We start from the raw sequence: 15,547 nt of genomic DNA, 5'->3' as shown, positions 1-15,547 counted from the left end.
TGGTCTTGTCCCAGCTTGGGACTTGGTATCAGGTTTTACAGTACAAGCAAAGGGCAAGATTGCAGCCTTGGACCTGATGGGGAGCCAAGCCCTGGGTGCTGATGGCAGAGGAGGGTGTGGTAGGTCTGTGTCAGGCACCATCATAATCAATACATTCAACAATGACAATAATAATTATAATTAATTATCTTGCACCTGCCCACATTGCCTATGACATAAATGACTCTTTCCAGGTCTGTGGGAGGGAAGGGAAGGTCAGGTTCAGCATTGCATGGAGCTGGGGCTACCCATGGCCATGCCTGCTGCTCAGAGAAACCTCCTCCAGCCCCAGCACCAAAGAGCCTCCTCCCTACACCCACCAGCACCCCAAAGCCACCTCCAGCCATCAGCTCCACTTGCGGCAGGTTTCCACGTTACACGAGGACAGCGTGGGAGGAGAGAGCCTTGGCAGGAAAAGGAGAAGAGGAAAAATAGTGCCGAGAGTGAGAACAGCTCTCCATGATGCTGAGGATGCTTCCTTCCTGTGTACGGTGGGCTGCACAGCCCCTCGGGGCAGGGGAAGAACTTTATCCGGTATGAAAAAAGGCATAAGGGCCCTTCAAGGCAAGACTAAGCTTCCAGCTTACCGCGTTCACCAGGCATGCACCAGGCATGAATCAGTCGTGCAGAATTTGACCCCAGGAGTTAAAAATCAGGATGAATCAGATCTGGTACCAGATTTAAGAGGGATTACAGACTCGCTTCTGGGCTTAGTGCCGGCATGGCCCTGGCACACGTACACACGTGGGGTTGCATGGAGCCATCGCACGGGCACATGCAGCCCAGCCATGCCACGTCATAACTGTCCTCGCAAAGCCGAGACAGAGCAAAGCAAGCGGTCGATTCCTCCCTCTGCCTCAAGGTACTGACTTGGGCCTGTGCCTGCGCCGTGTGCACGCTATGAACCTGTTGAGCTACGCTACAGGGCACACCATTTGGTGCCAAAGTTTCCCTTACAGACACGTTGGGACAGCAAGCAGCTCCCAACTGCATGCTGCACTGCTAAGAGGAGGCTCCAGGAGTTAACTTGCCCCTGGGGGTAAGCCAGCACCAAAACCACGCACACAGCAACTGCCCCTTTGCAGTAATTCAAGCACTGACCAGGAGCAGAGCAGGCTGTGCTGAGGAGGGGTTGGGTTGCATCATTCGGGAAGTATGCAGCACGACAAACCGCCCCAGGAAAGCTGTCGTGAGGTGTAGGCATGGTCGAACGCCCGCTTTGCACTTATTTCAGAAAGGTGTTGGTGGCACAAGGTGAAAAGTGGGAGACTGAGATCCAATTCACATTAAGTGGCCAGGAAAAAAACCCCCAACCTCAGGCTTTTTGCCTGATGATTTGGGCATGTGGCCTCTGAAAAGAGCAGGTACAAGGCAGCCGTAAATGAGGGAGCATAGAGGCACTGGTTCTCCAGCACAAGGAGCTCCCACCCTGATCTTTGTGGATCCTACAGCAAATTGTCCCCCAGTTTGTCCTAACACAGCTGCATCAAGCAGTGACACCATCCCCTTCTCCCATTCCCACCCTCATCATGCCCCTGTTCCCAGCTTGTGGCTCCTACCTGAAGATAAATGCAGTGGGAGCCCAAATTCCTGTCCTCACAGAGAAAAAATATACCCAAAGACATCTCGCCTGATGTGCCATCCCTTAAATTTCTGGGCTCACTCCCGCTACGCTAATTTTAGGAGAGAAGCTGCTGCAGGCTGGGATTGCTCTGATCAGCCACCAGTCCCCACCTTGGGGCAAAATGATCTGTTTCTGCAATTCCCGATGCAAACATCCACCTTCTATCACTTTGATGTCTTAGGTCTTTTCTCCCCCAAAAAAAGATCCCAGTGTATTTTAGCCTCAGAACCTGAATGTTGCGAAACAGGTAGATGGCCTCATAAATATCCATGCAACCTCATTAAGAGCTAAAGCTTCTCAGTACCCACTGAAACACAATACATCATTATTTATGCTGCAAACCATGTGAGAATGACACACAATGCAGAAACAAAATGCCTAATTAGAAGTGACACAAGAGCACAGAGCCAGATTGTAATCAGAGTGGTGGATACTGGGTGCTGTCTAAAAGGAATGAAGTCATTTGCTAAAGTGTGGATTGAGAAACGCTAAGCAGTAAATCCTCACATTGTGTGTCTCATTTATGCTCTTTTTATAAGCAGGGACATTGAGAAAGGAGAAGCCATTTGCCAAAGTAACAGGACAGGTTATTAGAAAAGGAACTGGCAATCTTCAGGCTCCCAGCATAGCTCAAAAGAGTGCGCTCAAAGGGTGGTTGACACAAGGACAAGTGGGGATGATTGACAGCCGAGAACACACGGAGAATCATAGAGTTTGGGACAGCCTTCAACTGAGAAAATAAAGCAGCGGTTTCTAAGATGAAGCAGAGTCACTTTATTTGGGAGATGATACCATGCGGCTGCCTGGGGGGAGATACAGCATCCAGCAGCTGCTTCCCCAGCCCCAGGCATGGACGCTATCACCCAGCCTTTTTGTACAGTGGGAAGGGAAGAGCCTGCAGCGCTCCAGCAGAAACAGGTGATGTCACCACCACTTAATTAGTCCTCCTTATTTTTTTTCAATACCTGAAGTTTCCTGGAAACTACGTGAGCAAAAGCGCGGCAGATGGGTTGGAAACCTTCCCGAGTGTGAAGCAGATGTGGGCATGTCCCATCCTGCTTTCCAAACCCTTCTATAAATTCTTTGCAAGTGATGTCTATTTTGGGGGAAGTGATTTAGACGGCAGTTTTAGCTACTCACTGTTTCACCCAGAAATCAACAAGGAGGAAGGAGGGAAGGGGGCTGGCAGGAGGAAGGGGATGTGGATGGCTCTGGGTAGGCACATAAAGGAATGAAAGGAGGAGATGAGAATGGAAACGTGACACTACAAGGGTGGATGAGCATGGAAAGAAGTAATAAGTGAGAGAGAAGGCAAGAGCAGGGATGGAGTGGAGCTAGGGAAGGCTGCAAAGCTATCCCCAACCATTCGCCAAACCAGGGACCACAAAGACCCACAGTCTGAGGTAAAATTCTCCTGTCCCCAGCCATCATGCCCCAATCCCAGCATGGGCAGGGTGGCTACAGTGCTTCCCTCAGCACCCATCCACTGTCCCCCAGGGTTGGGAAGGGTCAGACAAGGAGAGCAATGGCAAACCACATGGGTGCCCAAATTAGCATGCAGCCCTGTGGTCACTGGCATGTCCCTGGCTGTCCTACCACAGCACTGGTCTCGGCATGCCTCCAGCCCAGCCCAGCACCTTCTCTTCTCCATCAGGCACTGCAGAGATGGGCTGAGAAACAGAGCTGAACTAAAGCATCTCTGCAATCAAAGCCCCTCACCACAAACCCAGCTCTGGGCAGTGTTGCTGGCCTGTGACGCCATATAATCAAGCTATCTCCAGCCTATGCCACAGAGCAGGTAAATGCCTCTCCTGTCACAGGATGAGGGCCAGCAGCCAAATTTAACAAAACAAAAACAAACATTTAACAAAATCAGCCCTCTTTTTTTTTTTTTTTTTTTTTTAAACCTGAAGTGAAGTCAAAGTGGACTGAACCTTGCTCTCTGGAACCAGGAACCTGCAGCTGCTCTGCCTCGTCCTACTTGTGGCCAGAATATCAGCCATTCCCCTGCAATGCGTCATTTGGCTTAACGCACACGGTTCCCACTCCAGACGCTCCTCGCGTGCCTGATGAGGCTTAAATAAATCCTGCTGACCCACTCATTACCTCCACGGCTCTCTGCATCCCTCAGCCCTGTCTCTGTCTTGCTTAACCTTAATCCTTCGGATTCCTTGGGGCAAATGCTGATTCGTTGTTTATGCTTCATACATTACCCATACTTAATAAACAGCAATTACTTATGGAATTTTGATAAATAAATTATTCCACTATGCATATACCTATTTAGCCAATAACCCTAAAAGGTGATTTTCCAGATGGCTGGGATAAATCTCCACGCATCAAGGGAAGGGTGACAAGACTCTCTAGGTTTGTCTGCAAAGGTTTAAGCACCCCCAAGCCACCCTGTGATGGTTTAAGCCACCCTGTGCCCAACCCCAAACCTCAACCTACTAAAGAACCACACTGCAAACCCAAAGCAACACGTTGCCTTGCTCCAGACATATCCAGAATGGGAGATCCTGGGACCACTCACCATCTTTGGATGGTGACGACTCCATCCAAATGGATCAGGAGACAAGCTAGACCAGGCCACAAGGACACAGGCAGCAACACTATGGGAGTAGGAGGACACAGCAGTTTAGCTAGAGGTGACTGGACCCCTCATTGCATCCTCCAGAGCCTTCTCCACCTTGTTACCATCCTTCTCTTGTCCCCATCCTTTTTTAGCTTGTTTTGCTGTGTAGCCAAGAAGGCTGGTGACAAATCTTAAAGCCTGATTTTGGAGACCAGCCCATTCCAAATTGAACCAAATACCTGGCCAAGGAGGAGCATCGAGAACATCGGCAGGAAGGGAAGAAACACCCTGACTCAGCACTGCCTCTCCCACAGGGCAGGGAAGACAGCAAGGGAGAAAAACACGCAGCAAGGCTTTGGCTGCCACTGTGTAAAGCAGTCCTCCCTTCATCCTTGAAAAGACAGCATGGGGTGACAGGTTTCTGCACTGCTAAGTGCACCTGTGATACCAAAGAGCAGTATCATTTCAGCATCAGGCTATTGCCATGGAGCAATGCCCTGGCTAGACTGAAATTAGGGTCCCCCTAGGACCCAGCACCATGAGCAGCAGTGTCTCCCCTTAATGGGGTAAGCTTGGATCCCCACCTTGCCGCTCTGCCTAGCAGGTGGGACAACAGGAGCTTCAGCCTTGGCACCCAGAAAGGTTAGAAAGCAGGTTAATCCTCTCTCTGCAAGTTCTTCCCACACATCCTCACACCACCTGCCAGCAGAGATGACCACTTGCAAACACTTTCCTTAGTGGGTTATTGCAAATTATACCCATCCTTCTGGAAGGAGGCAGGACTTTGAAAAGCCTTGCTCATCTCAGAGTAGAGTGGCCCTGATGCTCCCACTGGAAAATGGCTTTCCACCCTGCCTTTCCCAAACATTAAAGGCAGCTTTAATCCTAAACCATCATCCTTCTGCATCTTTCTGTGGCAGAATGATTCAGCCCTGCCCCCTGCACCTAACAGAGAGGATGTGGGATATAGTACACAATGCTATACAGGAACCGGGAATCAAAAGGCACCAAGCAACATGTTACAATTAGATCTGATCACCAGGAGAGTTTTTTGTGCCATTCTGCACCAGGAGATGCCATTTCAACCAAACTGGATATCCTCACAGGCTGGATCCAGTGTTAGAAATTTCATTTCAAGAAAAAAAAAAGGGGGGGGGGGGAAAAAAAGAATTGATACTTAGAGGAGAAAGGAGTAGGGATTGATGCTCAGGCCGATGTGGTTGCCGATGCAATGACCAGCAGTGCTTTCTCTGCAGCAGTGCTTCCTGGGATCTTGCAAAACATAATCATACAATAGCCCGCCTAGCTCAGTGCAGAACACTGCTCCCAGCCACTATTAAATTGAACTAGCCTAATTTCACCTCCATCTCCTTCCCTCAGAGGGATCATTCCCAGGGAGCCATCACAACTGCCCTCAGTACCAGATGAAGCAAAAAAAACCTGCCAGGTGACCCCATGACCTGATGCTAATCAGGAACACTGATCTGCCTGCAACCGCAAAGCCACAAACGAGCAGCCCATGATGAGACAGATAATCTCACCTCACCTTTCAAGAGCCATGAGCTTTGTCATCTCCCAGTCATAAATTTTGTTTTGATCCTTAAAATAAACCATCAGGATTAAACTGAAAAGTCCTAACAAGGATCTGTTGAGTGAGGGACTTGGTATTCAAATGGATCATCAGCAGAAACATCTTCCCTGGAAAGGGTGTTTTGGCAAGATGGGCATGCCATGTGGAAGCACACTGTTCTTGGCAAAATATTGAAACTATGCTTGAAGAAAAGATTAACCCTACTGGAATGGGTCATCTTCCTCCTGAAGTCCTTCTTAAGACAGAAAGCACTACATCATCAGATATGTTTCTTGTTGAAGCAGGTCTGTGACAGATCCAACCCTTCTTTCACTTCACTCAGCAGGGAAATTCCCAGCTTGTCGTCCAACATGGATGTCCTGGTTTCGGCAGGGATAGAGTTAATTTCCTTCCTAGTAGCTGGTACAGTGCTGTGCTTTGGATTTAGGATGGGAACAAAATTGATAAGGCACCGATGTTTTAGTTGTTGCTAGGTAATGCTTACACTAGCCAAGGACTTTCTAGTTTTCCATGCTCTACCGACTGAGAAGGCTGGGGGTGCACAAGAAGCTGGGGGTGGCGAGCAATTGTACTGTGCATCACTTGCTTTGTGTATTATTATTATTATCATATTATTATTATTATCATCATTTTATTTCAATTATTAAACTGTTTTTATCTCAACCCACGAGTTTTCTCACTTGTGCTTTTCCAATTCTCTCCCCCATCCCACCGGGCCAGGGGGGGAGTGAGCGAGCGGCTGCGTGGTGCTTAGTTGCCGACTGAGGTTAAACCACAACAATGGGGCAGAACCAGACTGTAAAACAGCAGCTTTCCCACAAAATGGAAATTCTCAATTTTGGCCAGAGACCACCATCCCCTTTCCTGAGAACACTGCAATGCAATAGACAGAAAGAGGCAGAAATGGGTGCTCTTCTGTCCTGATTTTTCACATGAGAAACTGAGTTAAAGCAGGAAAAAGCTTTCAAGAAAGCCACGTCCAACATCGCTTTATACCTAGGTCCAAACAGGTATTTAAGGGCGTGCCACCTTAGCAGCCTAGAATTCATTAAATGACAGTGGCTTTTGATGTCTCCAGTGCCAGCTTTTAAAGGGCTTTCAAGGAGCAGGAGTGCAGCAATCAAAGATGGACTTTGGCACTTTGGAGATCCAACTTGGTGTCTAGAGGTTTTGAAGGTCTCCATTGTTGCCAGACCAGATGACTGAATAACCTCAGGACTCTTGGTCCCCACACCCAGGGGTCTCAAAACCAGACTTATCATCCCTAAACCACTCAGAGCACCAGAAGGTTCTGTGATGTGCCTGTGTGGTCAAAGAAAGACCACGAGCGCCTCTAAATCACAATAAGCTTGAGATGCATTTCCAAACTCCTACCCTTAGCCAATTCAGACTCTTTCTTTATGATTTTATACACTCCCCCACAAAAAAAAAAAAAAAAAAGAAGTTTACAATTCCTTCCTGCAGATTTTGGCTGGAAACCAGCCAGGGGCTGAACCCAAGCTCCATGCGCCAAGCACTAGCGCAGCAGCCATGCTTAGAGCTGTTCTTCCCAAGCCTGCTGCAGCCCAGCACCTTTGATTGCTTTCTTCACCATTTAAGGATGAGGAAAGCAGCCGCTTGGGGCCCAGCGAATTACCTGTGAGTGATTTGTTTTTGCTGCGAGTGCCTATGCCCTCACCACACAAACAAGCTCCTGAAGAAAGGAGGGTACAGAGAGAGGAGGGGAAAAAAAAAAAAAAAAAAAAAGAAGCCAACAGGTTGATCTGGATTACATCAATGGTTACACCCTCCTCCGTTTAATGAACATAGGAGAACAGGTGCTTGTAATTCATTAGCCAACCCACGAGCTGAGGAGACAGGAATTAAGCCGACCAAACTCCTCAGCGTGCCACTACTCTCCTTCCCTTTGAGGCAGCAGCAGCAAGAAAACTTCATCTCTTTTTTTTTCCTCCCCCTTTCCCTCCCTTCCCCTCAAGCTGCAGAGCCACAAGCCGAGCATGACTAACCCTTGCAAAGCCTTCACCAGTGGCTCCCTCTCCTCTTGGGAGGTGTCAGGGAAGATGAGCAGAGGAAAAGCAGCCAGCACATCCCCAGATTGCCTGGGCCGCTGCAGTCCCAACGGGGTAGCCAGCAATGGCTATAGCGCTCTCAGCCTCCATGGAGATGGTGGATACCAATGCTCCTCTTACCCCTCCTTCTCCATCGACGGGAGACTCCTGGCCCCCGTGCACCTTGATATTGACCCTGACTTCCAAGCCATCCGGCAGCAGGAGAAAGAGGACATCAAATTGCTCAACAACCAGTTTGTGACCCTAATTGAGAAGGTAAGGTGAGCTACTGAGGACCACAGTGCAGCATAGGGATGAGGGTGGTGGTGGGGAAGCAAATACTAACCAGTCTCTCGGGAGACTTATGAAGGCCTTCAGCTAATCATTGCCAGGCTCTGAATATTAGGCTAATTACCCAATTAGTTATCCCTTCAGTGCTATCTGTTTTAACAAGGGTTAGCATCATCTCTAGGTGAAGCTGGGACACATCTGTAGTCAGTGGCATCAGGTAGCCCATGCATCTCCTTTGCTGCGCCTGTCACCCCATGGGTCCCTAGGGAGGGCAGGCAGCTCTGCCCTTGGGGACCCTGCCCTGCCTGAGCAGCAAAGGCAGGGCCATGCAGGCATGGTGCCGGACAGAGCAGGCCTTGGCTCCCACAGTGGACAAACAGCCATGGGCGGTGACGCTGATTAAGGCAGCAGCTCAAATTATTCTCCAACTGCTAAAGAGAGCTGGAAATTCACCTCTATAGCAATGCGGTGGGCAAGGGAGACCCCCCACCCACCTCCCTCCTCTGTGGTTTTTATTGTGAGGGGTTGCGGGCTTAGCCAAGAAAGTGTCGCTTTCATCTCTTAAGATCCATGAGAAGGCAGAAGGTTTTCTCAAAGGAAAACAACTCATCTAGCCGAGGCAGGTTTCTGCAAAGCCCTGGTGCTCTGTAAACAGATGGTAATCTCCCAGGAGGATTGCTTCACTGCAGTCTACAATACAGGCGCTCAATGCCAAGCTACTATGGCTTGGGATTTTTTTTTGTTTTGTTTTAACTCTACCTTTAAGAGGACCTGAATTCACACTGGGAAGGAGAAGGGCAGGGGAACCATCTCCCACAGCATCTATCTAAACTGAATAGTTGTGAACCAACCACACCTACATGTGCAGACAGGCATGTGGTGGTACCAGGGGGCTGGCCCTGGATGGAGGAGCATGGCAGCCTCCACGCCTGTGCTTTTCCAAGCACAATGTGAATTTGCAGAACCTCTGGTTTGGAAACCACCCAGGGGGGTTGTGTTGCATGTGCTGCAGGACTGGTCCTTTGACTGTCCAGATCAAGAACTCAGGGTTTATGTGGATGTTAGCCCTGCTCAGAAACCAGACCTCAGCAGAAAGGATGGGGGTAGGGGAGATGGGACAAGACCACGCAGTGACAATATGTACGTGAGCCAGACCACATGCACTAGCCTGTTCTGTGCAAACAGGGATGGAAGAAGTGAGAGAGCCTGCAGGCTTACTGATAAACCCAATCTGGTGACCTGCTAAGTGTGCATTACAGGGCCTGATGGAGAGAAGATACAAATACCCCACCTTAGCTGGGTGGCTTTGACTTTAGTGCTAGCAGCTCCTGCATTTAGCTTTGAAGGCTGTAGCTTCAAGTGGTATATCAAGTGGCAAACTTCAGCCATCTGCCTTAGGCCCTCATTCCAGAGGAAAGTAATGACACTTCCTTGTCAAAGAGAACTTGTCTTTTTAATCAGGAATTCAGATGGTCTCAAGCCTGAGCGGCTAATTCCTCAGATAGTTGACAACACAGGAGTTTGCTGCTGATGGTTTTCAAGCAGGCTGTTCCAGATCTGCTAGCATTTATTTTCCATCCAGATATGTCCAAGTGGAAGACAGAAAAGCCAAGTCATGGAGCCCCTGTTTGAAGCCCTACCTGAGCAGCACAGAGGTAGAGGCCTCTGAGGACCAAGCCTTGGTCACTTCTTCTGTGTTCAGGCATGATTTTCCAGGAAATAAGGCCAGATCTGGGTGATTCTTCTGCTGCAAAGCTCATGTTAAAACTCTTTGCAAGGAAGAATGACTGCTAAGAGGGACGCTGTATAAGAAGCCAAGATGTAAGCAGTTCAGCCCAGTGGATGGGTATGGTTTGGGAACAGGAAAGAAACTGAGCAGTCTGGGGGAGGGCGAAAAAGAGCAGCTAAGGATTAGGAGCAAGTTCAGGAACTGAGACTTGATTTGAGGGTCAAAGACGGACTTAGAACAACAGTCAACACATTCAATCATTTACCATCCCAGCAGCAAAGGGGGAAGCTGCCTTAAAATGAGAGGCTGTTCCCTACAGCCAGTCCCACAGGTTGACCCCAGCCCCGCTGACCCCAGCCCTGCGGAGGGATGCTCCATCACAATCCCTGAGATGCCTCAGATAGAGAGAACAAATGGCCCAATTGGCTCCTGCTAGCCCTGGAGGCCACTTACTTGTGCCACTTGCAATGCCCCTTTCTGGCTCTGCTGCAGCAGCATCCTCTGGTTCACAGCCTCATGCATGCACACACACACACACAGCGTGCCACTCTAGTTTTGTGCCAGGACAAAGCAGCCAGTCAGCAGACTGGACTACTGATGGGATGTCTACAGCCACGTGTTAAGATATCAGGAAGAAAGGATTAGGTCTCTAACAGTGAGACCTGGAAGATCCCAATACTCACACCCCTTCTGCTGAAAACTGACTGTGAGCATCGGAGTGCTTTTGCTTTGCTTCGCTGCTCTCTGCTCCTGCTTCTCTGTTCAGACAAGAAGCATTTTGGGAAAGGTGCTGTCTCTCACCATGTGCATCTGTGCACTGGTCAGCAGCTGGGAACTCTCTTCAATGCACTGATGCTGCTTTGGGTCACAGAAAGTCAAAGCTGAAGGACAAGCAGAAGGTCAAGGCCTGATAGCATCTGCACCCCACTGCTCGCACCACACAGGGCATACTATCAGCATTGAATCATCTCCATGATAGAGTGGAAGACACTGTTGGAAGCAACTCACGAATCACCAGCCAAAACGTGACTGAAGGAGTTTGGTTTTGTTCACAGAACAGTAAGAGAGAGAGGTAGCAATTAGATAAATGAATTGAAGTTAGCCAAGACCTTTGAAGATGAAAACTGTTAAACACTGAGTATTACTGTTAAGATTGTGAATACTAGGAAGGAAGAGTGCCAGATTCATCAAACGGTGGGTGGACAAAAATGTAGTGTATCCTCTCTCAAGCAGACAGGTGCATGCACACATAGACCTCACGTGGAGTCTGTAATTATTTTGCTTATTCTCTAGAGTTCCCATAGGCCTTGTCTATGTTGCTTTGCAATACAAACCAGGACTCTGATTCATTACTCAAACTTCACCATGGTGTAATCCTACAGATTTGAGAGGAGTTATCTTTGTTTGTGCCACTCCGAGGTAGTAAATCTGACTCTCATTCACCCTGGACATCTGTGCATGAGCTGTGGTGGATTTTCAGCCTTTGCTTCAATATGTTCACAGGCAAAGGGGACTAGCATTGAACAGTTTTATTAAGTCACTGAAAAATAAGAAGATGCTCATTCATTTTGATGTGAACATGTTCTATCAAGAAATTAATTAGTAGGTAACATGTAAAACTTCTAAAAGTCCCTATAACCCTCCATCCTCAGGCCTAATTTTCAGATTTCTCATTCTTACCTGGAAATCTCTACTGATTCCAGCAGCTTCTCACTACTCTGAAAGTCTCCAGGTCAATGTCTCCTGTCCTGCCAGGAGCAGTCAGCTTTGCTTTTGCCTGTTAGTGTTACTAATGTCTCTGAAACCTCTTCTGCAGGTCCAGTGCTTGGAGCAACAGAACAAGATCCTGACGACAAGGTGGAACTTCCTGAAGGATCAAGACAATTCCCATTCTGAGTCGGACATCAAGGCCATCTACGATCAGTACATGAGCAAAATGAATCAAGAGATGAAGGCGCTCAACTACGAGCAGGAAAATCTTGAGTCGGAGCTGACAAAGGTCCTGAGCACCATGGGTAACTTTCGAAGCAAGTAGGTGTCTAGCCTAGCTGGATATTACAAGGGGGAATGTGTTTGCAAGGTATCGGTTCAGCTGTGTGCACAAAGAGTAGCATGGGATTGATTTAACACAGACAGCTTGTTATTCCCAGGAACAAATTCCTAGTTTGGTGTGCACAGAACTGTGTATTTAAGAAGTTAGCATCCTAGCCTCTTCCTGATTAACCAGAGATGAAAGGAAACCCATGAAAAGCGAAATACCAAACAGTGCAGGGCATCTGAGAAATGTCTCAGGCCAGAGAATGGCTCTGGAGAACAGTATTATCAGGAATGACAGCCACTAAAATGGAGAAATATTTATTCTCCACACTATTATCACAAGCCAGGACTTTCTCCCCAAACCATTTTATGGATCTAGGCTGCTTAGTACTAACAAACACCCCTTCCTTTCCCCCTTCACCCCACAACATTTAATGCAAAATTCTGCTGTGACCAAGAAGTCAGACTTTTACCCAGGAAACCTCTTGACAGAAAATATTGAGGCAGCTGAAAGTTTAAGGGAGGACCAGCTGCCATGTGCTTATCGCTGCTTTTGCCAAGAACTTTGAGATCTTCAGATAAGAGCATTTGAGATGTGCCATGGCTCATTCAAGAAGACAATGCTTTTCTTATTATCGGTGTCATTTGCATACCACAGATGAATCCACAATTAGATACTTTCCCTTACAGTTACACCCATCTACCTACACAAGCTCTCTGGAGTCTTCCATGCTGATTCGTAGCAAAGAGCCATGTATGGGCACTCTCAAAACAGAACAGTGATGCTAAGGGACTACCCCCCTGCTGGCACCAATAGACATCGCTGTAGTAATAGCCCAAACCTGTTCCTGATGTATGAAGCGATGCATAAATAATAACAGTACCCTCTCCAGAGAGTTTAGCCCAAGGATCTTAAAGCTTTTTGCAGACTTTGATTAAACCAGCTACTCAACATGTCTGCAAATTAGGGGAAGGACTGATACCTCCACTTTACAGACATATAAACAGAGACACAGCAGTTAAATGTCTTACTCAAGCTCACGGAGTGAGCCGGTGGCGGAGCAGGAATAGGAGCTAGGAGTTTGGTTCTTGACCTTATGCTGAAATCATTATGCTCAGTATCCTTCAAAAAGTGACACGCTGATACCCAGGTGCCTAGAAATCCCTAAATTCCTCGTGGTGGGTGTCTGTCTGATCTTTATTTGGATGTTGGTTTCACTACAAGACTTGAGCTCACTGATGCTTGCTTTGCTGACAGGTAGCAACCCTGAGCTTCGATCAAAGCCACAATATGGATTGTGCCATTTATTCCCCGCCCTAAAAAGATTAAGACCTGTCATCCCTCTCTGGAGCACTTGGTCTTCCTTGCACTTCCCTGAGGAAACATCTGCTCTGTGGCCCTGTAGTTATAAAAGATACTTCTTGGCTTATTCCCTGACAGTCAGGAAAACCCAGATAGGAAAATGGTTGGGCTGGTGGAGAAATGTCAGATCAGTCACCCCTATCTGCTCTCACAGTTTGCACTCATAGTTGTACTCAGTAATTGCCTCATTAATTGCCCATGCCTGGCACTTCATTATTTTTTTCCAGCCTGATTTCTTAAGGATAAAGGTGCTTACACAAACAGGGTGTCTGTGTGTTCTCCCCCTACCTTTTGATTTTCTTGGACAGTTACTACCTAGTTGGACAACAGACTAGACATGATAGGGATGCTACATCCCTCAAAATTAAAAAAAAAAGATACTGACTAGAGGAACAGGACCCACCCTACACCCAACACACACAGAGAATAAGGATGCAGCATGTGCACATGCACAGTATTAGACAGCAGAGAATCCACAGTGGACACCAGCTTATGACTAGCCTAACTACCAGTCTTGAGAAGAGTTCCCGCTTTGTGGGACTACACAGCCACAGGAAAACAGCCTTCAGAAATGACACTACTCCTCAAAGCACTTTTCCTTCATTTGCAGAGCCTTCCCCTTCCGCTTTCTCCCATTTGTGAGCTGGGAGGCACAAGCCCTGCCAGGGGTGACCTAAGCAGCAAATAGGCAAAACCCACCCTGTCATTGGGTGCTGTTAACACCCAAAGCCAGTGCAGGTGGATTTCTGCGACAGTGACAATCCATGGTGCTGCTCCCAGCAGTTAGTGATTCATGGGGAGAGAACTGCTGCTTCTGCTGAGCCTTCTCCAGGCAGCGATCCAACCCCATCCTAACCCACTGGCTCTGTTGAGTCCTGCACGCTGCCTTTGAGAAGGCTGCCTCAGCCCAGTTGTTTTTCTGGAGCAAATGGTCTGCCTAAATCATGCAAATTTTGGAGGCTTCCAACTCCTGTGGAGGTTTCTTTTCCCAAATGAATTTTTTGGGGGGAGGAAAAGCTAATAACTTCACTGGCAAATTTAACTGGTTGTGTTCTCCTCCCTGCTGCTGCACTCCAGACGTAACACCATGTACACAGGGACCACCCAAACAGGCTGCTGTCCAACAGATCACTTAATGTGTGAAATCTGCCTGTCAGTGCCGCTCTGTAAGGCCCTAATTCATCTGTCTTCTCTATCCAGGGATTGCTTTCCAAAAATCATACAGGAGATTTAACTAGCTAGGACACTTGCACCTACTTCTCAAATTAGGTTGCCATTGACCAGCAATTCCAAACGCAGAGAAGGATAAAGAGGGGACAGGGAAGTGGGTTGGAGGCTAGCACAGGATCTCAAACCCTACTTCTTTAGGAAATCAAGCTAAAAAATCAAATACTGAAACATACCCGAATAGGGATGACTGCCCAGAGGTGCACAGCTGCACAAGTGTTCGCTTCAGCTCGCCACACGTGTGATTTACACATGCAAAGACCCATTTACATGAGAAGGCAGGGAATTTTTGCCTGTGCTGACCTACTCTGGTGTGGCACTGGGGAGATACTGCAGGAAAATACGGGGCATACAGCCCTTAGAGGATCCATTTCTGAGATCCAGAGATTGTGTTAGTCAAATCTTGCCACCTGAAAACTAGACAGTCAACACCCCTCTACCTTCAACCTCTGCAGTTGGTTTTCAGCTACTTCCTGTCCCATTTCCTTGCTCTGCAAGAGGAAGACTGACATGATTTCATGCCACCAGGCTCAGATCCATCCCACTACTATACTGTCACCCTAAAGTAGTCTTGAAGGCACATCCAGAGAGGAACATAGCCTGCCTGAGATTTGGTTCACCTCTGCTTTTGCTTCACTGCCTATGGAAGGAGCCCAAGGCGACCAGACGCCTGTCTCAAGTGTGTCTTAAGTGCATGAATTGAGATGGAATGGATTTACGCCTTAATGCATGACTGCTTGAGGATTATCTCTAAGGAGATAAATGCTGTAATGTGTTTGTGGAATGCTCCATCCCCATGTGAGTCATCTCCCGGCCGCCAGGTCCCTCTGGAGCCGTGTGGTGAGCATGTTTGGCTGGCTGGGCCTGCTCTCTTTCAGTCAGGACTGTTGTTTGTTCAATATGCAAGATTATGTCAGCGCCCGGCAATGTATGAAGCTGCTTCAGCAGGCTGGGACAGACTGGGATTGGGCTGAGATGCAATGAGGATGAAGGAAGAGTGGCAGGCTGTAATTAAGCTCAGTG

The 15,547-nt window shown here is 48.1% G+C and overlaps 1 protein-coding gene across 1 annotated transcript in view; it reads left to right on the top strand.

The window, feature by feature from the left end:
* Window positions 1–7,826: 7,826 nt before the first annotated feature.
* KRT80 (keratin 80) overlaps window positions 7,827–15,547 on the top strand; it is a 14,958-nt gene continuing 7,237 nt past the window's right edge. The window contains exons 1-2 of the mRNA XM_009332241.1: window positions 7,827–8,153; window positions 11,714–11,928. Coding sequence (XP_009330516.1) covers window positions 7,827–8,153; window positions 11,714–11,928 — 542 coding nt within the window. The remainder of the gene's footprint in view (window positions 8,154–11,713; window positions 11,929–15,547) is intronic.

Source organism: Pygoscelis adeliae, unplaced genomic scaffold (genome assembly GCF_000699105.1).
Source record: "Pygoscelis adeliae isolate BGI_AS28 unplaced genomic scaffold, ASM69910v1 Scaffold109, whole genome shotgun sequence".
NCBI classification, from domain to species: Eukaryota; Metazoa; Chordata; class Aves; order Sphenisciformes; family Spheniscidae; genus Pygoscelis; species Pygoscelis adeliae.
Note: the sequence above shows the minus strand (reverse complement) of the source record. Positions and strands in the feature narration are given on the sequence as shown.